The sequence below is a fragment of the Meleagris gallopavo genome, chromosome 13 (assembly GCF_905368555.1).
Source record: "Meleagris gallopavo chromosome 13, MGAL_WU_HG_1.1, whole genome shotgun sequence".
NCBI lineage: Eukaryota > Metazoa > Chordata > Aves > Galliformes > Phasianidae > Meleagris > Meleagris gallopavo.
The window spans coordinates 1011278-1034309 of record NC_139416.1 but is presented as its reverse complement, the minus strand read 5'-3'; the positions used below and the strand labels follow the sequence as shown (position 1 = coordinate 1034309).

Sequence of the window (23032 nt, the reverse complement as noted above, 5' to 3'; positions counted from 1 at the left end):
CAGAGCCAAGGTTTCAGCCCTGCCAGGCATGTGCCATAGGAGCCCTGCGAACACACGGCTGGGATCGTGCTGCCAGGCCCTGCTGCTGGTTTTACTGTCAGTGGGTTCACAGATCAGAAGGGATGCTGTAGGCTTTGTGGGGTGTTTTGCTTTCCTGTGGGCTCAGCAGGGGGAGAGCATCCTGGAGGTGCTCAGCTCAGCACTTCAGAGCTCTGCAGCCTGGGTAATGTCATCTGTGGGTCACTGTGGGGTTCCTAGGCTGTGTGCTGGTGGGCATGTGCCCAGTGGCCTTCACCTGTAGCTGTCTCATCCATGGAAAGGCTCAGCGATGCCTTGGGCTGAGCAGCCCATTAACTTCCCAAATTCAGTTATTTTTAGCTGCCAGCCCATCCCGGAGGACATCAACAGTCCATCACCTTCTGTGTGAACTCCTCCTCCATGGTGCAGCACTGTTCCTTGCTCCCAGATGGAGCTGTGGTTGTCACAGGTCGAATGAGCAGCTGGAGGGTTGGAGATCTGCTTTGCAAACCACAGGTGACCTCTTCCAAGGGCACCGTTGTGCTGGAGCTCATCAGGGCATTGCACTGCTCGTGTTTGAGCATGGACTGCTCCTTGCCAAACCCTTCCACAAGGATTGCAGGCTGGTGCTTGCCTTTGCTTTGCTCAGTGCCTGCTGTTTCTTGGCTCTTCCAGTCGCTGGGGGTTCCCAAGTGGTGTGGCAACAAAGAGGAGCATCACAGGGAGGAAAGGGCTGAGGCTCCGTGCTTCATTTCCAAGTCCAACAACTCACCTCTGCCTGGTTCTGCCCATCTCCAGACCTTGCAAATGCAAGCAGAGAGGCTTTTGGGGAGGAACTCCAGAGATGCTCTGCTCTCCTGTGAGCATTCCCACTGTAACCTCAATCCTGGTCCTTGGGAGCGGCTCCACGTGCGCGGAGCAGGCTGGATTTCACCTGCCATTCCCAGGAAATGGGGATTGTGCAATCACACAACGTGGTGTTACGGAGGCTCAGAGCAGAGCTGGCATGGCGGCGTGCAGCAGTTGTTGCACTAACGGCAGCAGGAGCACCGTGGGAGGCTTTTCTTGTTTGCAATGAAACACTCCACGCTTCTTCCTTTTGGAGCAGAAGCATCTCAGGGGTTGTCTGCAACTGCTCGAGATCCGGGGGCAGAGCCTGAGTGTCTCTTCCTGGCTGATCGTGCCGGCAGAGCGTGCCGGGTGCTCCTCGTGCCATGCTGGTGCCAAGGGAGGAGAGCAGTACCCGGAGAAATGGGGCATCAGAGATGTACCAATCTGGGAACATCTCATGGTGGTGGGGCACCAGCTGGAAAAAAAACACGAGGCTTTCCAGGTCTCCCCAAAATGCACTCGCAGCCTTTGATCTCGTGCTCTTACTCCTGGTTGACCCGGCATCCCGAAAAGCAAGCCTTGATGCCCAGGGGCCTCCATGGTGAGACGTTAAGGAGAGTCCAAAAGCCACATGAAAACAGAGGCAGCTGGCACCAATCCTACTTGCTGCTCTCGCTGCCTCCCTGGCTCCAGCAGGCTCTGTGGCCATCCTGAGCCAGCCGGGACGGCTCCCAGCTCCACACTCATCATTTAGGATGTCCAGCAGATCCTTCCAAAGCACCCAGAAATCTCCTATGTGAAGCGCGATGAAGTTTTTAAAGCACGAGCCGTCGTTGCAGTTGCCATGGTTTCCATTGCCCTGCAGCCAGATTCGGCAAAGGGGAGTGGGGAAGGGGGGAATGGAGAGCTGCGATTTCCATCTGGGTAAATGGAAAGCCATGATTTCCATCTGGATAAATGGAAAGCAGTGATTTCCATCCAGAAAAATGGAGGGCAGTGATTTCCTTCTGGATAAATGGAGAGCCGAAATTTCCATTTGGTTAAATGGAGAGCCGTGATTTCCACCCAGAAAAATGGTGATTTCCATCTGCACCATCGCAGCGAGGGAAGGGGGATCTGGGAAACCACATCTTCACGACTTCCCCGTGTTCTCCTCCCTCTCCTCTCCCCATCCCGTTTCTTTCTGTGCCTCAAAGGCTGCTCCTTCTGGGATCCTAAGGTATCCTAAAGGATCCCAGCCGTGGAGCTGCCTGGGATGCTGCTTTTCCTGGCAGGGGTAGGATGAGGATGGGCGGAAGGGTGGCAAGGAGCCTTGGAGGGGGGAAAGAAGCACAGGAAACGAAGGGTAGGGAGGAAGCACGGAGGGGCACTGCCTTGCTCTGGCATGGGCAAAGCTGACAGGTGGTCCCAAAGGGCTCCCCATCACCTTGCATGAGCCCAGTTTCCAGGTGTTGTGCTGGCCCTACGTAGAGTTGTGGCTCTGATCCCAGGAGAGCTAGACTCCAGAGCTGCCCCACACCTTGCTTTTCTTCCCCTGGGGACAGGGTGGTGGCATTCATAGGGATGACATTTCAGGGCAGTGAGCCACATCCCTCCATCGTCACAGCACTGCACAGGCAGGATCCCATTTAGCAGCAGGGGGATGGATGGGTGAGCTGCAGGCAGCGTGATCACCACCCGAGTTTTTAAGCTGTCGAGCTGCTAAAAAAAGCAGATCACACCTGGCTGTGTCTCTGCAGGAAAAGTGTCTGCCTGGGAAGTTGGTGGGAATCAGAGCAAAAGGTGACGAGGTTCCCCATAAGAGGGGAAGCTGAGGAGGAGGGAGCAGAGCTGTGGGTGCTGCTTGGTGCTCCCACAGCTGGGAGAGCAGGGCTCTGCGTCCTCCTCTGGGGCATATATACGTGGCTATATATATCTGGGCTATATTTATCCAGGCTGTGTATATTTGGGAATGGCTTGCAAGGGCTGGGAATGGCACTGGGGCTCCCAGCTCTGCCTGCAGCCCCATTCCACCCTCAGCACCCCCCGGCATCTCCGCCACCTGTCCCAGCCCTGCCCTCCTCCGGGCACCGCGTTCCCCTCGCGCCGCTGGGATCCTCCCGGGGCCGTTGCTGTGCCACTCACTGGTGCTCAGCCTCAGCTGTCACAACAGCTGTGGGCCCGGGCAGTTGTCCCCTCCAACCCACGGGGCCGGGGAGCAGTTTGGGGCAGGGATGTGGTAACACGGGGACAGCACAGCCCCAGCAGCACTGGAGTTTGCTGCACAGCCAGCTCAGGGTCGGGCGGCGGTGCCGGGTGGGTACGGACACTCTGCACCAGCTGCTCCCTTCCTTGCTAATCAAAACCAGAAACATCCAGCTTCTATTTCTGGAAGGTGATCCCTCGGCTGCCCTAAAACGCTGGGACTGGGGGCAGCAGTTCGGGGTCAGTTGGCACAGCAGCAGCGTTGTCCCTTCTGCTCACAGCAGTGCCCGTTTGGGGCTGTTGCATTGCATGGAGCCACGGGGTGCTCTTGAGATGGGTTAACGTAGCCCAGAAAGCGTTTGTCCCCAGAGGACCCGTTGTATTTCGGGGCTCTGCTTTGGCATGTATGGTACAAGGGCATCAGTGGAGCAGCAGGCACCCCATAGCCGGAGCAGCTCCCAGTTTGGCTGCAGGCAGTGCAGGACGTGGGCTGCTTGCCCTTTCCCCGCTGTGCTCCAGGAGCTCCATTGGCCCTGGGGAGGATGCTGAGCAAATCTCCGGGGCTGCTCTCCCATCCCCATCCCTCCCTCGCTGCCTCTCTCTCTCACACAGTCCCGTGCCCAGGCGGTGAGAACGCTTCATCCCATGAATACAGCCCGGTTACGTAAGAATAATTGGGATAAATGAGCTTATTTATCACTGCCCGCTCCATTCTAACGCGGGCCAGGGCGAAGGCTGGGTTTGGTTACGTAAACCCTGCACAGAGCATCCCATTGTGAGGGCTGGGCGAGGAGCTCAACAGGACCCAGAGCTGGGAGCACCCCTCTTTGGGGACAAAAACCCCATTTCTCAGTGCCCCGTCCAGTTTGGGTGTCCCCATGGATGCTGGTTTGGGTGTCCTCATGCAAACTGCCCAGGAATGCGGGAGCTCAGAACCACGCCGGAGAAAAACAGGAATCCTAAAATCCAAACAAAGGAGGAAGAAAAAAAATTAATAATGTGGGTTTTCAAGTTTCGTCTCTCCAGTGTTTAAAACCTCGGGAATTCTGTTTATGGAGCAGAACATTCCTGCTGTGGGGGCACAGCCACACTGCGGGCACCGCACTGGGCTCTGCTCCAACCTCAGTTTCCCCAGAATCCTGGGACTCAAAGTGTGGAGCTCAAAGAGCAGTGGGGCAGCTTATGGGGTGGTAGAGCTTTGTCCATGGACTTTGGGGTTTTGGCTCCGGCGGTGCCCAACTGCAAGTTCCTGTTGGTTGTGCTCTCTCCCTACACATCCCCCGCTATCAGATGCAGCCCCAAAAGCTGGACCAGCCCCGGGTGTCCCCACATGTCACCCCTGCAGGAAGGATGTGATGTGATCCTTCCCCTCTTGTTTGTTTGTTTTTTTCCCCTCTGTGACACACAGGCAGCTCTGTCTGCTTCTGAACGCAGAGAACATCTTCCACTCCATGGCGGACATCCTGCTGCGGGAGGAGGACCTCAAGTTTGCCTCCACCATGGTGCACACACTGAACACCATCCTGCTCACCTCCTCCGAGCTCTTCCAGCTGAGGAACCAGCTGAAGGACCTGAGGACACCGGTATGGGCACCCATTGGGGGATGACAAGGGTAGCAGGGAGCTGAGAGCTCAGAGCCCAAGGCTGGAGCTGCAGGGACCAAATCGCTCCATTATACAGATGGGGAAACTGAGGCATATGCAGGTCCCCATGGGGTGTAGTGAGTGGCTGGAGGATGTGCCCACCTCCTGCTGTTCCCCCCCGCACAGCAGGCTCTGTCCCCAGCCTGTAAGCTGATCACAGCCCCTGAGCCCCCCAGCAGCTGCCAGCTCCCTCCCTGCCTGCTCACGTGGGTGACAGCGAGTGGGCGTCCCACCACTCTGCAGCTGTTCCCCCTGCAAAACACCACAGTGCCCAGAGCAGCTGCAGCCCACCTGTAGTGGCAGTGTCCAAGGGAGGACCCCAGAATTCCACCTTCCACCCCAAAACCATCTTCCAAGGGCGCCGAGCAGCACTGGTGCTGGGCAGTGGGGAAATATCCCTTCGTGTTGTGGCAGAGCTGGGACCAGCACTCGCAGGGCTGGGTGTGCAGCGGGTGCTGGGAGCATGGGGTGCTCTGTGCCGTGTCCCCATTGCGTTTCATCACCCCCATTCCACCATGATTTCCTCTTTCCCCAGGAGAGCCGCAACCTCTTCTGCTGCCTGTACCGCTCCTGGTGCCACAACCCAGTGACCACCGTGTCCCTCTGCTTCCTCACCCAGAACTACAAGCACGCCTACGACCTCATCCAGAAGTTGTATCCTTTGGGCTTTTTGTTGGCTGGAGTATCTAGGGGGCTCAGAGCAGCAGATGGGGACCCTCACAAGGGGCTGTGTCCCCGTGCCAGCCACGTGGCAACGTGGTGACAGGACAGGGCAGTTTGCTGGGTGCCTGCCACCTCCCTTTCCCTTTTTTTTGTTGTGGAGTGAGAAGAGGAAGGCGGTGGTGGCTGAGTGCTGACCCTGATCTGCCTTAGAGCAGGGGAGGCTCCCACACCTCCTTCCTCCCAGGAAGACGAGGCTGTAGCCTCCAGGACTGATGTCCAGTGACACGAGCAGAGCAGATGGTTTCTTTCCTTCTCCTTTTCCAGCTGCAGAACCCAGAGAAAGCCAAGCCCAGAGCATCCCAGGGGTCAGCAGTGCTGCCAGCTCACCTCCATTTGCTACAGGAGGCCAAACACTGATGTCCCAGCCCGTGTGTCCCTCCTGGGAGTGGCAGCCCCTTGAAGCTGCTGCTTGGCTCACTGCAAACATGCCACAGGAAGGAGAGGTGCAGTCCAAGCCGCCTCCCTTCCCCAAAATCCTGGCTCCTGCCCCACTGGCTGGGCTGCATCTATGTTGGCTCTGCACGGGGCACTGTGGGACCTTTCCTGAGCTCACAACCCTGTCCTTGCTCTGCAGGCATTCTGGTGGAATGTAGAATCACAGAATCATTAAGGCCGGGAAAGTCCCGAGTTCAAAGACCCCAAATCCAACCCCAGCCCACCCCCACCATTCCCACTGCCCACATCCCTCAGTGCCACATCCCCACAGTTCTCGGACACCCCCAGGGATGGGGACTCTTCCCCCTCTCTGGGTAGCTGTGCCCACTGCCTCACTGCTCTTTTGGAGCAGATGTTGTTCTTAACATACACCCTGAACCTGCTCTGGCACTACTCAAGGACATTACCTCCTGTAAACATGGCACAGGTTGAGTCATTGAATCGTCTAAGCTGGAAAAGACCTTCAGGACCAATTCCAACCATCAGTCTCGCTTCCTGAGTCCTGTCCCCAAACCACGTCCCATTGTGCCACAATGCACATCCCCTGGGGTACTTCCAGGGTTAGGGACCCCACTAGTGGAGTCGCAGTGAGACCCAGCACACACTGGGTCTGCAAGTGGCAAGGCACAGTGCAGGAGGCAGACATTCCTATCCTTTCACAGTATTTAAAGGGGCTGTAAGAAGACAAGGAACAGATTCGTTATCAGGGTCTGTTGTGATGGGACAAGGGGAAATGGTTTCAAACTGAAATGAGATTTAGGCTGGAGCTGAGGAAGAAGTTCTTTACACTTAAGGCGGTGAGGCGGTGGCACAGGCTGCACACAGAGCTGGTGCTGCCCCATCCCTGCAGACAGCCAAGGTCGGGGAACGGGGCTGTGAGCACTGCTGGAGCTGTGGGTGTCCCTGCTCAGCGCAGGCAGTGCGAGCAGATGGCCTTTAGGGTCCCTTCCCACTCAACCCATTCTGTGATTTGGGATCCCTCTGCCCCACACATCACTCTGCTGCTGGGCCACCTCCTGTCATGCTGCATCCTTAACAGCCGCGCTCAGTGGGGACCTGGAGGTCACAGTGGACTTCCTCACCGAGGTGGATAAGCTGGTGCAGCTCATCGAGTGCCCCATATTCACATGTAAGGCTCAGCCCCTTCCTCTCGGGTTTGTGCCGTGCGTGGAGCACTCGCTCTGCCAGCCCCTCCATCCCCTCCCCGTGCTTCCCAGCAGCGCTGCGTGAGGAAATAGAGCAGAAGTTATCGGACTTCTCACTGCTCAGCCCTCAGCTAGAGCTGCCCAATGTGGGTTATCGGAGCAAGTGGCCCTACAGAGTGATGGGGAGGGGTTGGGGAGGCCTGGGCACACGGCATGGACCTGTCACAGCCCAGGGACACTGGTTCCTGAGGTCCACGCCTCATTTCCCCCCATGTGAGACATCCATGTGTGTCGGTGGGTATGCACAGCTCTGAGTTGTTCCTAGAGGGTTCCCCACCTGCTCATCTTAACCTCTGAACTGTGGGCTTGGGGACAGATGGGCATGGGGAGACATCAGAATGGTGGCGGTAGATGGGAGGTGAGGTTAGGGTCAGGCCCATGATGTTGGTTGTGGTCATCTATATCAGGAGCTGGACTTGATGGTCCTTATGGGTCCCTTCCGACTTGGGATATTCTTTGATCTCACGGCACGATCCCAAAGGGTGTGACAAAGGAGTGACAAGTCCACGTGTTGCCAGGTGGCAGCCCTGCTGGGGACAGAGCCCAGGGAGCAGAGCTGGGAGGTGCCATGGGGGAGGGATGCTGGGACCTCAGGAGGTGCTTTTGGGGTCACACGGAGGAGTTACTGCAATGGGATCGCTGGTGCAACACCCCTCAAAATTGCAGCCATCCCGGCAGGTTGGGAGGAACCTGGAACAGTGGGAGCTGGGAGCAAAGTGCTTCACCATCCCCTTCCTCCTCTTGCAGACCTGCGCCTGCAGCTGCTGGATGTGAAGAACAACCCCTACCTGATCAAGGCACTCTATGGGCTGCTGATGCTGCTGCCCCAGAGCAGTGCCTTCCAGCTGCTGTCCCACCGCCTGCAGTGCGTCCCCAACCCCGAGCTCATGCAGAGCGCGTAAGTGCGGCGGGGATGCGCCCGGCGGCTCTCGCTTGGGGTTTTTTTGTCTATATTTGGTAACCCTGGGAGGGCTGCGCCTCATCCGCAGGCATTTGGCATCGGGGATGGAAAATTTCACTTTGTGGGGTCGCTATGGAAACAGGCAGAGCCACGGAGGACGGAGCGAGGAGGCAGCTCCCAATGCGTCCCACCTCGTGCGGGCACCCAAAGGCGCGGTGACGCCGTGCCAGCAGCGATGGCTGTGCTACCCAGGGGCACCTCTGCGGTGATGGTGATGGGGACGGCCCCCTGCGCCCCCCTGTGCTGCAGGATCGGGATTGCCACCCCCCGTCCTGCTCCTTTTGGCACACTGGGGCTCCACCGCTGGGCTCTGGCCATCCAGCCCTGGCTAACAAGCAGGGCCGTGCGCTCGCCGCGATGAAAGCTCCGGAAAAAAGGAGCGCTCCTGAGCTGCACGGCTTTATGAATCCGACCCCCACCAGCTCCACTGCTCTGCTTTCAGCTCATCCCCCGGGCTGGCTTTTATCCCTACCGCTGCAGGGCTGGAGCTGGTGCCCACCGCCCTGCTCCTAATTGGTGGGGCAGGGAGGGGGCTGTGTGTTGCCCCCCCCCCTCCCCACGATCCCCCCTCCCTCCCTCTCCTCCCGCAGCAGCCGGGTTTTCAGAGCGATCCGAGCTGTCAGCCAGCTCGAGCATCTGATTAACGCTGACCTACATTCCTCCAAACACCGGAGGCTGCTTTCATAACGGCGAGCCCGGGGCAGCTGAGTGTGGTGGGGACACCCCTTGTCCCACCGCCCCACCGAAGCATCAGAGAATTCGGGTTACTTTCTCCTAAAACCAAAGAGGGAAATGGAGGCAAGACGGGGCTATCCCATCCTGGGGGTCCAGATGTGTGCGTCCTCTTCTGTATCCCATCCTTCCCCTGCTCATCATAGAGTCACTAAGATTGGAAGAGACCCCTCAGACACCCAAGTTCGACCCCAGCCCACCCCCACTGTGCCCACTGACCACATCCCCACAGCTCTGGGGCATCCCAGGGGACAGTGACTCCCCCCCATCCTCGGGCAGCTGTGCCACTGCCCCACTGCTCTTCTGAAGGAGGACCTTTTCCCAACACCCAGCCCTCTGGAACTGCATCTCCTGCCTCTGCAGGAGGGAACCACCTCTCTTAGAGGCTGCGCCCGTTGACTCAGCACCGTGTGTTGGATGCCCACATCCCTTCTCTCCCTGCAGGGACGGCAGCAGGACGAGCGCGAGCTCCCGCAGGCCGGCATCCTCCACCATCGACTACACGGAGCTGCTGCAGCACTTTGACAAGGTCCAGAGCAAACACCTGGAAGTGCGGCACCAGCGAGCGGGGCGGGCAGAGCAGCCGGAGCGACGCGTCGTGCTCTGAGCACGGGGACGAGGGAACACGGACCAGGGCACAGGGACAGCGGAGACGCCGGTGCTTTTAGGGCAGAGGGTGCGGGGTTTTCCCCTTTGTGTCAGTGTGGGGGACCCCAGGCTGTGCCCGGCGTCGTGCTTGGAAGCTGCGGGAGGAGAGGGAGCGGGGAAGGCACGGTGTCTTCTCTTGCAGTAGGGTGAGCAGACTTTGCTTCGCTAATGCCTTCCCCGTGACCATCAGCTGAGTGCCCGGCCTCCTGCCAGCGGGACCGGAGGGGAAGAAACACTCGGGGAGGGGAAGGAGGGAGCAAAGTGGGTCCTCCCCACTGGGAAGGGAGCGGGGCAGCGTCCCGGCACCCCGAGCCCCTCTTTCTTAGCCAGAGGCTCTGCCTCATCCCAGTGCCGGGCGGAGGAGAGCCACGCATCCCTTCTTTGTTCCTATCCCAAGCTCCCTGCCATCAAATAAAAAGAACGATGCAGAGCAGCCCCGGTGTTGTGCCTTCCCCGGGCTGCTCCATCCTTGTAGTCTTGGGGCTCCCAACCAGACCCATCCAGGCCCAGAAGCCAGAATCCTCCCCAGGCTGCATATGGGGTCCCTGCAGCGGCCCTGCCACGCTGGCCCTTAGGCTGGACCCCTTCCAGCGTTTCTCCACCCCAAGTGGGAAAAAGCAGCCGGAATTCTTCCCGGCCGCGCTCATGGAACCGCAGCGCAGTGACAGGCATTTTCCTGGCCCCAAAACAACCAGGGTGAAGCCAGCATCCAGGGACCATGCAGTGGGCGGCTGCGTTTTGGGGTCTAATCTGCATTCCTGTCCCCCTCCCAGAGCATTTCGGGCCCTCACCTGATCCCGGGGAGGGGGCTGGAGGAATGCAGAGGGTTTTTATGGCCCCCAGCCTGTTTATGGCTCTGGCAGCGGGTTCCCCAGGCAGCCCCGCTCCGAGCTGCTTTGGATGGGATCACGACATTCCTGGCATTCCCGGGAAAGGGCTTTCCAAACCCGGTCGTGGCGGGTTAACTTTAAAAGCCGTCCATCCAGGATGGGGCAGCGGGGGTCCTCCAGCCCTCTGCCACTGCTGGGGGTGCAAAGGGAACATTGGGACGCTGCCGTGTGTCACCTGCCACCTCCACTCTCCCCCCCCTATCCTCCCCCCAAAGGGACGGTTCTACAGGGAGAAATTCCAGCCCTAATGGTTTCCTCGAGGACGGCTCTTGCCCGGTGCTGGCCGGAGGAGCAGTGCGGTGCCACTGGGACATTGGGCTGCTGGCTTTGTGGCAATAGGATCGTTGGCTGCGTGCTGTGACCGGGTTGCAGCTTGGGAGACCCCCCAGATCTCAGCTGGGGTTGAGGACTGTCCCACAGAGCCCCATCAGTCCCCCCAGCATCCCCAAAGCACCCCTTGGGTTCCCGTGGTGTTACCCCAGAGTAGGTAGCTGTGTATCCCTGTGCCTCCCGTCCTCAGCATCCCTTCGGATCCCAGTGCTCCACCCCCAGCGATCCCACGGTTGCTTCCTGGGGTCTCCATGCAGCGCAGCACTGCCCTTAGCGCATCCCAGAGCAACCCCATGTACCCCCATCCTTGGCATCCCCCAAGCATCCCTCTGAGGCCCAGCACTGAACCCCCGAGAGCTGCATCCCCGGCCCCCCCAGCAGCTCAGGGTGCGACCCCCAAAGCGCCTCCTGCAGCCCCGATCCTCGGTAGCCCCCAAGCATCGCCTTCCCCATCTCCCCCCATCCTTGGCCCCAGAGGATGCTGCACCCCCACAGCCGCTTTGCAGGGCCGCTCCACACCCCTATGCACTGCCCTTGGGACACCCCCGCGTCTCCCCCATACCTGCACCCCCGAGCATCCCTCGGAAACGCGTTCCCAACGCAACCAACCCCACTCGCTGCCCAAAACCCCCCGCATCCCTCGGGTGCTCCGTCTGCCACCCTCCTCTTTTCTCCCCCCCCCCCTTCCTCCCCAAAGCCTCAGCATCCCCAAACCCACCCACCCCCCCTCCCTCCCCCAGACCCCGGGCAGCGCATGTGCCGCCGCAGATCCCCGCCCTCTCCGCCCCGCTCCGCCGCCGCCCCGGGCTCCGAGCTCCGCTCTCCTTTCTCCCATCCGTTCCTCTCCGTTCCTCCGCCGTCGGGGCCCGCTGAGCCCGGCGGGTGCCCTCGGAGGCGATGCCTTTCCCGGCCCCTCCGCGCCGCCCCGACCCCCCCGCCGCCCCCCGCCGCTGAGCCTGGCCCCGACGAGGCCTCCCCCGGCGGCGCCGCCCGCCCCGGGGCTGCCGCAGCGATGGAGACGGCGGAGAAGGAGTGCGGAGCCCTCGGTGGGCTCTTCCAGGCCATCATTAACGACATGAAGGTAGGGTCCCCCCCCTTCACCCCCCACTCCGAACCCGACGGTCCCCGGGCAGCGTTTCCCGTCCTCACCGTGGGGCGGCGGGCACGGGGAGAGCACCGGGAGCCGGGAGCCGGCACCGGGCGGCCGCCTGAGCCCAAACATCAACACCGGATCGGGACCGGAGCCCCAGACCGGATTATCGGAGCTCTAAACCGAGAAGCGGAGCTCCGATATCAGCCCCGGATCGGTTACCGGAGCTCCATACCGGGCACCCGGAGCCCCAAACCGGGCATCCAAAGCTCCGAACCGGGCACCGGAGCCCCGACATCGGCCCCAGATCGGTACCGGAGCTCCAAACCGAGCGCTCGGAGCCCCGATATCAGCACTGGATCGGTACCGGAGCTCCATATCGGCACCCGGAGCCCCAAACCGGGCTGACGAAGCTCTAAATCGGGCACCTGGAGCTCCGAACCGGGAACGCGGATCCCGACATCAGCCCCGGATCTGTTACCGGAGCCCCATATCGGGCACCCGGACCCCGACATCAGCTCCGGATCGCTTACCGGAGCCCCGCAGCCCCCTATGGCGTTCACCGCACCGAGGGGAGCACAAAGATTCACCCCCTCCCCCCCCCCTCAGGTTCCCCCATCCCGTTTTACTGCTGGGCGTGTGGGGGAGGGGGCGGGATGAGGTTGGGGGGGGGGGGGGAAGGTTTATTTTTCTATATTTTTTATATTTTTTTCAATGATTTTTGGCCGCACGCTCCATCGGGGAGATAAGGGGGGGGGCAATGGGGCTCTCCCGAGTGCTGAGCTTAGCGGGTCCGGCGGTGCCCCCCGCGTTGGGCTGCAGCTCCCGGAGGCAGAGCCTTGTCCTCCTCCTCCTTCTCCTCCTCCTCTTCTTCCTCCCGCTCGGCTCCTCACTGCAGCCCGGCCAGACAATGCTGTCATTGCCAGAACAGGGGAGGGGGATAAAAAAAATAAATAAATAAAAGCTTCCCTGAGAAAGGGATTAACCCTTGGGGGGCCGGTGGTGTCTGGGGAGGGGGGTGGTGGGAGAGAGCTCCCGAGGGAGAAAATCCCATTATTATTATTATTATTGAAAGGGTGATGGTGTGATCCTTATGGGGCAGAGAGGGGTTTGGAGTCCCTGGCTCAGCCTGAGCTCTGAACATGGAGGTGGGATCGCCCTGTGCCTCAGTATCCAGTTCTGCCCATGGGCTTAACCAGCCTGCAGCCACCATCCCCGTGTTGGTGACAGTAGGGACCCCAACTCTATGGGGCTGGGAGCCCCTCGCCATGACAGCGAGCTAGATTCATTCCTGGGATGGGTGATTCTTTTTCCTTTTGATGGAAAAGGCTGAAAAAAAGGAAGGAAAAAAGACAACGTGCTACAGCAACAGCTCTGCTCACACCAGGAACCATAGGGCCCTATGGGTGCTGCATCTCTGTCCCCAGTGTTGTCACCACGTGGGGTCCTGGTGGCCACAGGATGGGGGTGGATAATTGCAGCCAGCATTTGAACACAGCGATGCTCCCATGTGGGGCCAAGGCAAAAGGATCTCATCTTGGTGGCAGTGGGACATCAGCGGCTTTTTGGCACCGGTTGGTGGCTTCAGGGAGGAGGACAGTGGAGCCACGTGATGCTCTCTGGGTTTCTTCCCAGTGCCTTTCCCCTGCTGTGCAGCGTCCCCAGGTGACCTTGGTGTGTCCTTGTCCCCAATGTTGTCCTTGTCTCCATCGTCCTCACCCCTGTCCTGGTGTCACTGAGGGATGGGGATGTGCCCAGTGGACGGGGCATGGAGGTGGACCTGGGAGGTAGGCATGGGGACGTGGTCCCCAGCCATGATGGCTGTCCCCATGGGCCTACCGGAAACAACCAGAGAGATGTCACACACCGAGCAACATGCTCCATGGATGGCTTCCTTATGGACATGGGACTTTTGTAGCCTCCAAAACACTGCTGGATCAGCCCTGCTCCCCACCCACACCAGCTGTCCCCAAATGAGACAGAGGTGCCACCAAGGCTCACCTCCAGTGTCTTTGCAAGCCCCAACGCTGCCATCGGGTGGTGCTCTCACCAGGACAGTGGGATGACTTTGCCTGGATGGTGGCACTGGGACCAGCCTCACTGAGATGGTGGCATCAGGATGGCCTCACTGGGGTGGTGACACTGAGCTGGCACCAGGACTTGCTGCATGGCGCTGGGATGGCATCACCAAGGTGGCACCAGGATTGACCTCACCAGGAGGACATTAGGACTGGCTTCTCTAGATGGTGGTACTGGGATGGCCTCGACGTGTGATGGCACCAGGATTAGCCTTGCTGGGATGGCACTGGGATGGCCTTACTGGGACCGATATGAGACCCCAATGGGACAGCTCCTCCTCGAGACAATGGCACTGGGATGGCCTCACCGAGAGGATGCTGGGACTGGTTTTGCTGGGATGGCACTGGGATGGTTCCCCAGCACCAGCGACCTGTCCCTGTCCCCTCTGCTTCCTTCACCCCTGAGATGAAAACATCACCGAGACTGGAACGGGGCAAACCAGGAAGGATGAGGGTGGTGGAGGGAAGGGGCCGTGCTCAGCCTTTATGAGCCATCAGAGATGCCACTCCATGGGGACAGCATGGGGGCTCTTCCCGAGGCTCGGGGTCTCACCACTGCCTTCCCCTCTTGCAGAGCTCCTACCCCATCTGGGAGGACTTCAACTCAAAGGCCACCAAGCTGCACTCCCAGCTCAGGTGAGTGGTCTGGACGATGTCACTGGCACCCTGCTGGCAGCGTCCCCATACCCCTGGGGTGACAGCAGCACTGAGCTCGATGTCCCTCTCCCTGCAGGACCACGGTGCTGGCTGCGGTCGCCTTCCTGGATGCTTTCCAGAAAGTGGCTGACATGGCCACCAACACTCGAGGTAGGGTCCCCCCGCGGGATGTCCCCAGATAGGATGTCCCCATGCTGTGGAGCGTCTCCCAGTGTGACAAATTGCACATTTCCCCTCCCTGTGAGATGTGGGGTCCCCCCGAGGGCTGTGTCCCTGTGCAGGCTCTGCGTGTCACCGCTTGGTTGTGCCAAGCAGATGGTCCGGGGCTGTTTTGCAGACTGGCGGCATCCAGGGCCATCTGGAGCCGTGCGGGAGGAGGAGGTGGAGGAGGAGGAGGAGGAAGGCAGCAGCTTGAGCCACAAGCAGATTTGTCTCCAAACCCAGTGGCCCACTGCACTGGGGGGATTAGAGCACTGGGGGATGGCAGGGAGTCACCTGGCTCTGGGCAGGGGACAAAGTTTGGGGCAACCCCGCTGCGGTGGGATGAAGGCTGTAACGCCCCGCTGTTGGCTGAGGACGTGGGGCTGGGGGCGTCCCTGCCCGTGGGGGTGTGGAATCGGATTAGGGCCAGGAGGAGAGCTGGGAGGAGGAGGATTAAGGGATGCCCTCCGTGTGGGGGCTGAGGGCTGTGCTGGGGGCTCTGCTGAATCCCTGGCTGCCTGGGGGGCACCGCTCGGGGCTCTGGGGGCAGAGACTCCCCGGCCTGCGGGATCGCGGGTGGCCACCGGGTCCCGGGGTTTGCAGCAGTGCCACCGCGTGGCCGTCCTTGGGCTCCAGAGTGAACGCGTCCCACCCATCAGCCCGGGGACAAATTAGGGGCCAGTTCGCAGAGCCGCTCGCTGCTGATCGCGGGGCCGGCCGTCCATTCATCCAGCGGGTTTAGCCTGGGAAAACGCCGCCCACCCCCATCCCGCCCACCTCCTCGTGCCCAAACGCGGCCGTCCCCATCCCTGCGCTCAGCGGGGTCCCGTTCTCCCCCAGGGGCCACGAGGGACATCGGCTCCGCGCTGACCCGTATGTGCATGCGGCACCGCAGCATCGAGGCCAAGCTCCGGCAGTTCACCAAGTAGGTGCCGGCATCGGGGATGTGAGGAGGCCGGGCTCAGCCCTCGCCCCGCTCCCCTCCCCCTCGACTCCATCTCTTTTTTTCTTGTTTTCCCCCATCCCAGTGCCCTGATGGAGAGCCTGATCAACCCTTTGCAGGACAGAATTGAGGACTGGAAGAAAACTGCCAACCAGTTGGACAAGGACCACGCAAAAGGTTGGGATGGGATGTCATGGAATGAGACAAGAGGGATGGATAAGTTGGGATGGGATACAATGGAATGGGATAGGATGGGATGGGATAGAATGGGATGAAATGGGATAGGACATGATGGGATGGCATGCTGGGAAGGGATGGGATGAAATGGGATGTGACAGGATGGGATAGGATGGAATGGAGTAGAATGGAATAGGATAGGATAGAATGGAATGGAGTGGAAAGGAATGGAATGGAACAGAACAGAACAGAACAGAACATGATGGGAGGGAGATGGAATGGAATGGGAAGTGATGGGATGGGTTAGGATGGAAAGAAATAGAATGGGATGGGGTGGAATGAAATGGAATGATGGAATGGGATAGGATAGAATGGAATTGAATGGAATGGGACATGATGATATGGGATGGGATAGGATGGAATGGGATTGGACGTGATGGGATGGGATAGGATGGAATAGAATAGAATGGAATGGCATGGAATTGGATGGAATGGAATAGAAAGGAATGGGACGTGATGGGAGGGGACAGCATAGGATGGAATGAAATGGGAAGTAATGGCATGGGATAGGATGGAATGGAATTAAATGGATTGAGATAGAATGGAAGGGAATGAGACATGATGGGCTGGGATGAAATGGGATGGGAAGAAATGAAATGGAATTGAATGGGATGTGATGAGAAGGAATGGGACAAGATGGGATGGAATAAAATGGGATGGGATGGGATGGGATGGGATGGGATGGGATGGGATGGGATGGGATGGGAGGGCTTGGGACAAGATGAGATGGATGGATAGGATTGAATGGAATGAAATGGGGTGGGAGAGGGTGGAATGGAATAGAATGGACGTAATGGGGTGGAATGGAATGAGACATGACAAGATGGGATTGGATGGGACTGGACAGGACAGATCTGTGCCAGGAGGGATGCTTGGGTCCCACCCCATCACAGTGCCCTGTGCCCACAGAGTACAAGCGAGCCCGCCACGAGATCAAGAAGAAATCCTCTGACACACTCAAGCTGCAGAAGAAGGCTCGTAAGGGTCAGCTGGGTGAGGGTTTGGGGTGGGGGTGCGGGGGGACCTTGGCTGTCGTTTCACACGTTCTCTCTCTGTCTCCTTCTCTTTTCCTCCCCTCCACATCCTTCCCGCAGAGCTGCTGGGTAAGTGAAGCGCTGCCCCCGCCCCGGCCCCTCTCTGCTTCCTTATCTGTGTCTCCCCTTGGGACTGGGTGAAGCCAAACCCTACCCCATCCCCAGGTTTCCCCCTTTGCTGAGGGCTGTCTGTCTGTCTGTCCGTCTGTTGTCCATCCAGCCCTGCTTTTAGCCTAGCTCAGCTCACGACCCCTCGGTGACATCCCCATCCGTGGGGACAGTACCCCATCCATCCGCAGCTCAACAGGGGCTCATCCGTGGGGGATATGGGGCTGATGTCACCGCATCCCCCGCAGGGAAAGGGGACCTGCAGCCCCAGCTGGACAACGCGCTGCAGGACGTCAATGACATGTACCTGCTGCTGGAGGAAACGGAGAAGCAGGCAGTGCGCAAGGCGCTCATTGAGGAGCGGGGCCGCTTCTGCACCTTCATCACCTTCCTGCAGCCCGTGGTGGTGAGTCCTGGGGTCCTGCAGGGGTTCTGGGGTCCCCATGTCACTTGGGAGGCTGACGCTGTCTCACTTGTCCGGCTGCAGAACGGGGAGCTCACCATGCTGGGGGAGATCACCCACTTGCAGGGCATCATCGATGACCTGGTGGTGCTCACCGCCGAGCCCCACAAGCTGCCCCCTGCCAGCGAGCAGGTCAGTGTGTGGGGTACTCGGGGTTATGGGGGGTGAGTGCCACCTGGGGGGCTCCAACCCCTCCTTGCTGCAGGTGATCAAGGACCTGAAGGGCTCCGACTACAGTTGGTCCTACCAGACCCCTCCATCATCGCCCAGCAGCTCCAGCTCCCGCAAATCGAGCATGTGCAGGTGCGTCGTTCACCCTGGAGATAAATGGTGGCCTTCGGGTCCCCAGTAGCACAGAGGAACTGATCTTGGGGCAGGGAGAAGGATGGGGATGGGGGCAGTAGTGTTGGGGATATGGTGATATGGGGATGGGTTGGATGGCCAAGTGCATGCCCCCTCCCTGGGTTTTGGGGAAGATGTAGGGTGCATGGGGCTCACCAGCACGTCCCCTGTCCCCATCCCTGGGGTGGCACCCCTCGTTCCTCGTTTCCCCAGCCGTGCTCTGTCCCTGACTGGGATGATGGGGATGCACTGCCTGCGCCGTCCCCACGGACACATGTGCCAAACCTGTGTCTCAAACTGTCCTTTCCTTCCTTTGTCCTTCTGCTGCCCCTCGCGCCCCGCGTGCCCCCCCAGCAGTGTCAGCAGTGCCAAGGGTGGCCTCCCGTGGCCCGGGGGGGCTCAGACCTGCTCACCCAGCTCCACCTATCGCTACCGCAGCCTGGCCCAGCCGGCCAGCGCCGGCACGCGCCTCTCCAGCGTCTCCTCGCACGACTCCGGCTTCATCTCCCAGGATGCTGCCTACTCCAAACCACCCTCCCCGATGCCCTCAGACATCACCAGCCAGGTACAGTGGGCACGGAGGGGGATGATGCTCCTGGGACTCAGTTTCCCCATCTGTAGAATGGGCACAGTGCACCAATTCTCAGCCCCATGTCGAGAAAACAGACTGTTCCCAAATTGCCTCAACCTTTTAATGAACCAATTGGTAGCATCCCCAGAAAAGTGCTTTCCCCTCACCCTGCAACCTCCCTGGTACCAGGGATGCTCCAGGGCCCCAGGGTGGTGCTGATGTTGCCAGAGGTGCAGCTCTATGGCACCAGCTCACCGGCTCTGTTCTCTCCTCCTGCACTCTCTGCTGTTCCTGGACTGTGGGGCATGGCAGAAGTCCTCCAGCTCAGCGTCCTCAGAGGCCTCAGAGACGTGCCAGTCGGTCAGCGAGTGCAGCTCCCCCACCTCGGTGAGTCCTCACTCTCTCAGAGCAGAACAGTGGAGACTTCATCCTCCTCTTCCTCTCCTCCCTAAGAGGCGTTCCCCCATGGGACAGAGCATCCCAGGCTGGCGCCACCCCCAGCTTGAAGGATGAATGCCAAAAGGTCCCCAAACTTACACCTCCCTATTCCCCACACTCCTTTTCCCCCAGATCACCACTGTTGCCTTGTTGTTCGCAGGATTGGTCCAAGGCCAGCCCCTATGACCAGCCCGTGGTCAGCACCCTACAGCGGCGAAAGGACCGCGTGGAGCACCTGCGGGAAGCCGAGATGGGCTCAGCCAGCAGCGTGTACCCGGCCATGGGCAGCGAGGAAGCTCCCAGACCCCGAATGTCACCGGCCACCATTGCAGCCAAGGTAGTGGCTGTGGGGATGGGTGGTGGGGTCCAAGGGATCCCTCAAGGTGCTGACAATCCTTGTCCCCACAGCATGGCGAGGAGGTGTCCCCCGCCGCCAGCGACCTGGCCATGGTGCTGACACGGGGGCTGAGCCTGGAGCACCAGAAGAGCAGCCGGGACTCACTGCAGTACTCCAGTGGCTACAGCACGCAGACCACCACCCCATCCTGCTCCGAGGACACCATCCCTTCCCAAGGTACTCAGTGGGGCATCCCATACACCGTCCCTTCCCAAGGGACTCAATGGGGCATCCCACAGAGGGTGGGAGGGGACGGAGACAGCTTTCCATGGCACCGTTGACACCTGTGGGCACTGAGATGGTGCCTTCCCCATGTTTCATGTGCCCACAGCAGTAGCCCTGTTCCCATTCAGTCATTCTGCTCCTATTGCAAGGCATTTCGCATTTCCCAAGTGAGCGTGTGTCAATCCCACTGGCCTTGCATGGGATGGGGTGTTTTGGTTGTGTTGAAGGGTTGGGGTGCATTGCATTGTCATTGGGATTACAGCCTGGAGTGGGATGCTGTGGGCTGGTGGCCACAATGGAGAACTGTTGTTGTAGGATCAGGCTGTGGCTGTGGGTTTAGGGCCAGTGCTGGGCAAACTGGGATGTGCGAGTTGGAATCTCGGTGTGTGCAGTGTCATGGCACACAGTAAAGGAAACAACAGGTTGCGTTGAGCATTGTGTGGGGGTGATGGTGTGGTGTAATGGTGGTGATGATAACCAGGGGTTGGGATGGCGCGAAGTGATGTGGTCAGAGGCTGAGGAACCACTGAGACAGTTGGGGTTGGGGTTGGGTTGGCTGTGAGTGTGTTGTGATGACAGTGATTGGGGTAGCTGTGATTGCATTGCAGTGGGGATGGATTGGGTTTAGCTTTGATTGTGGGATGGTTGAGCCCAGTTGTGATGGTCACGGCTGAGTTTGTAATCACATTTTGGTGGAGATGGTTGGGCCTGGTTGAGGTGAAGTTGCGATGGTAGAGTTTGCAGTTATGGGATGGCAATGGCTAGGGCTGATTGGGGCAGTGAGGCACTGGCACAGGCCGCAGGCTGTCCAGAGAAGCTGCGGGTGCCCCATCCCTCGAGGTTCTCAGGGCCAGGTTGGATGGGGCTTTGGGCAGCTGGTCCATGGGAGATGTCCCAGCTCGTGGCATGGATATGGAATTGGGCGGTCTTTAAGGTCTCTTCCAACCCAAACCATTCTGTGATGCTGTGACAACTCTGACTGTGGTCACCTTGCAATGGGGTTGGTTGGGTTTGCTTGTGCTCACGTGATGGCATCAGCACATGGGGCTGGCTGCAGTCATGTCATGATGATGATTGTTGGGGTCGGTCGTGGTGGTGTTAGGCTGGTGGTGACTACTCTGCAGTGGTGATGGTTGGCTTTGAATGCTGATATGTTGTGACGGTATTGATTGGGGCTGGTTGTGCTGGCACTGCAGTGGTACCAATTGAGTTTGGCACTGACCACGCTGTGACAGCAGTGCTCAGGACTGGCCACAGTAATGTTTTGAGGCTGCAATTGGGCTTGACAGCTTCATCAGGCCTCCCATCACCTTCTTGGCTAAGCCTGCATTATCCCCAGGTTCTGACTACGACTGCTACTCGGTGAACGGCGACGTGGAGTGCGACCCTCAGAGCGACTTCGACAAATCCTCAACCATCCCTCGCAACAGCAACATCGCCCAGAACTACCGCCGTATGATCCAGACCAAGCGGCCCGCCTCCACCGCCGGGCTGCCCAGCGGCACCAACCTGCCGGCCGGCAGCACCCCCGGGGTGGCCACCATCCGCCGCACGCCCTCCACCAAACCCTCGGTCCGCCGTACCCTCTCCAACGCTGGCCCCATCCCCATCCGCCCACCCATCGTCCCCGTCAAGACCCCAACGGTGCCCGATTCCCCCGTCTACGCCGGCCCGGCGCGGGTGGGCAGCGAGGAGTGCGTGTTTTACGCCGAGGATGCCTCACCCAACCCAATGGATTTTGCCAAAGCGTCGCCCAAACGCTTGAGCCTCCCCAACGCTGCCTGGGGCGGCGGCGTGGCCGAGATCTCGGTGTACGCCGGCGCGGCGCATCCGATGGCCGCCGATGAAGAGGAGGACCAGCAGTTGGCCGCCAACCGGCACAGCTTGGTGGAGAAGATCGGCGAGCTGGTGGCTGGTGCCCACGCTCTGGGAGAAGGCCAATTCCCCTTCCCCACCGCGCTGGAGGAGACGCCCGCGCCGCCCCCTGCGCCCGCCATGGACCCCCCGGCCGAAGACATGCTGGTGGCCATCCGGCGCGGCGTGCGCCTGCGCAGGACCGTCACCAACGACAGGTCGGCCCCGCGGATATCGTGATGACGCCCACGGGGACACGGGGACGACGGACGACGGGGCGGGCGATGCCGGGACCCCGGGGTGCACGGGACCCCTGGCAGCAGCGGGCACAGCCCCCATGTGTCCTCACACTCGTGATCGCTTTCTGTTGTTCTTTCTCCTCCTCTTTTGCTTCCCTTCCTCCCTGTTTTGATTTCTTCCGTTCGTTCACTTGTGCGCTCTTTTCTCGCGCTCTTTACCTGTGCTCTCTCCATTCCCTTCTGGCTCTCTTCTCTCCGTCCCTCCCTCCCTCTCCACTGTCTCAAAGCTCTCTGCTCTATCCGTCCTTGAGCTCTCTCTCACCCCCTACGTCAAATCCCTCACCTTATTTTACTCTTTTCTTCTTGCTCTCTTTCTCTCCTTCCTCTTCTATTTCTCTTCTCCTTCTCTTCTCCCTTTTTCTCATTTTCACTTTTTCTTCATTTCTTTCTCCTTTATTTCTTTTTCTCTTTTCTTTTTTCATTTTTCTCCTTTTCCTTCCTCCCTTCCTTCCTCCCTTCCTTCTTTCTAATTTTCACACTTTTTCTCCAACTCTCCCGCTCTTTCTCTTTCTTTCTCCTTTTTCTCTTTCTCTTGTTTTCTTCCTCCTTTTTTTCTCTTTCTCATTTTTTCTTTTTTCTTCCTCAATTTTTCTTCCCTTTTTCTTTCTCCTTTTTCCTCTTTTTTTTCCCCCTATTTCTTCCCCCATTTCCCTCTCCTTTTCCCTTCCTGCTTTCTCTTCCTCTCCCTTCCTTCTCCCCCCATCCCATTCCCCAGCTCTCCCATCTCCCATTTCCACCATCCCGTTTCCCCCACCCTTTACCCCCCAGCACAGGACCCCGTCCATCCCCATTGTGGCCGGGACCGGGGCAGGAGCAGCGCCAGGAGCGGGGTGTCCCCGCCGTCCCCATGTCCCCATCCCGCACACCTCATTTTGGGGTCGGGGCAGCGGGGGGAGCACAGCCCGTCCTGTCCCCCCCCATTGTACATAGCTCACCTGTGTGTCGCATCGCCTGTCCCCGCCATAGGAATAACGTAGTCCTCCCGGCCCCTTACTGTGACCAGAGATACTGATGATGACAAGTGACAAATGTTTGGGGTTGGGGGGTGGGGGAGGAAGGGGTTGGACGGTGGATGGGGGTCTCCTTCGCATTTTGTACAGAGAACAAAAATTCCTTGGGGGAAAAAAAAAAAAGAGAAAAAAAAAAAATTGTCTTTTGACCGAAGTAACTTTTCTGGTGCTGTTGTTCATTTGTTCCTTTTTTTTATTATTTTTTTTTATTTATTTCCCCACCCCCACCCCACTGTGCTCCCACCTCTGCCGCTGCTTCCCCCTTCCCTCGGCCACGTTTCTTTCTCTTTCTTCCCCCACCCCCCTTTTTTTTTTTTTTTAATTTTTAATTTTTTTTTTGTGGTAATTGCCCCCCCCCCACCCCTCCAGTTTCCCACCCAGCCCTTGATTTCAATAGTCACTGCTACAAGTAACGAATGCACTGTGAAGATTCCAGTATTAATAAAGGTTGTACTGTAATTAATAGCCTCGCCCTTGGTGGTCTA

General features: G+C 59.1%; 2 protein-coding genes across 7 annotated transcripts in view; both read left to right on the top strand.

Moving 5' to 3' along the window:
* The window catches only part of VAC14 (VAC14 component of PIKFYVE complex), a 50755-nt gene extending 40942 nt beyond the window's left edge, over positions 1 to 9813 (top strand). Inside the window, exons 15-19 of the mRNA XM_085235093.1 lie at positions 4442 to 4616; positions 5212 to 5330; positions 6884 to 6963; positions 7787 to 7937; positions 9177 to 9813. Coding sequence (XP_085091219.1) covers positions 4442 to 4616; positions 5212 to 5330; positions 6884 to 6963; positions 7787 to 7937; positions 9177 to 9339 — 688 coding nt within the window. The 3' untranslated portion in view covers positions 9340 to 9813. The remainder of the gene's footprint in view (positions 1 to 4441; positions 4617 to 5211; positions 5331 to 6883; positions 6964 to 7786; positions 7938 to 9176) is intronic.
* Positions 9814 to 11360: 1547 nt separating this feature from the next.
* MTSS2 (MTSS I-BAR domain containing 2) lies at positions 11361 to 23010 on the top strand. 6 transcript variants are annotated; one of them, XM_085235067.1, is made up of 14 exons: positions 11361 to 11681; positions 14343 to 14404; positions 14502 to 14575; positions 15467 to 15551; positions 15655 to 15746; positions 16716 to 16790; positions 17197 to 17354; positions 17436 to 17543; positions 17617 to 17714; positions 18192 to 18318; positions 18637 to 18711; positions 18923 to 19099; positions 19171 to 19336; positions 20724 to 23010. In XM_085235067.1, exons 1-14 carry the CDS (start codon positions 11613 to 11615, stop codon positions 21476 to 21478), a joined length of 2121 nt encoding a protein of 706 aa, XP_085091193.1. In that variant the 5' UTR covers positions 11361 to 11612; the 3' UTR covers positions 21479 to 23010. The 6 variants fall into 6 exon arrangements, with proteins under 6 accessions (XP_085091193.1, XP_085091192.1, XP_085091191.1 ...); XM_085235066.1 differs by having other exon boundaries at positions 16716 to 16799; XM_085235065.1 differs by having other exon boundaries at positions 11362 to 11681; positions 16716 to 16784; positions 18108 to 18318.
* Positions 23011 to 23032: the final 22 nt, after the last annotated feature.

Excerpts from the sequence above, each read along its gene's own strand:
- MTSS2 (XM_085235061.1), top strand. The coding sequence starts at position 11,613 with ATGGAGACGGCGGAGAAGGAGTGCGGAGCCCTCGGTGGGCTCTTCCAG. Across the intron at positions 11,682-14,342 it reads CCATCATTAACGACATGAAG|AGCTCCTACCCCATCTGGGA; the intron begins GTAGGGTCCCCC and ends CCCCTCTTGCAG. Across the intron at positions 17,544-17,616 it reads TGCCCCCTGCCAGCGAGCAG|GTGATCAAGGACCTGAAGGG; the intron begins GTCAGTGTGTGG and ends TCCTTGCTGCAG.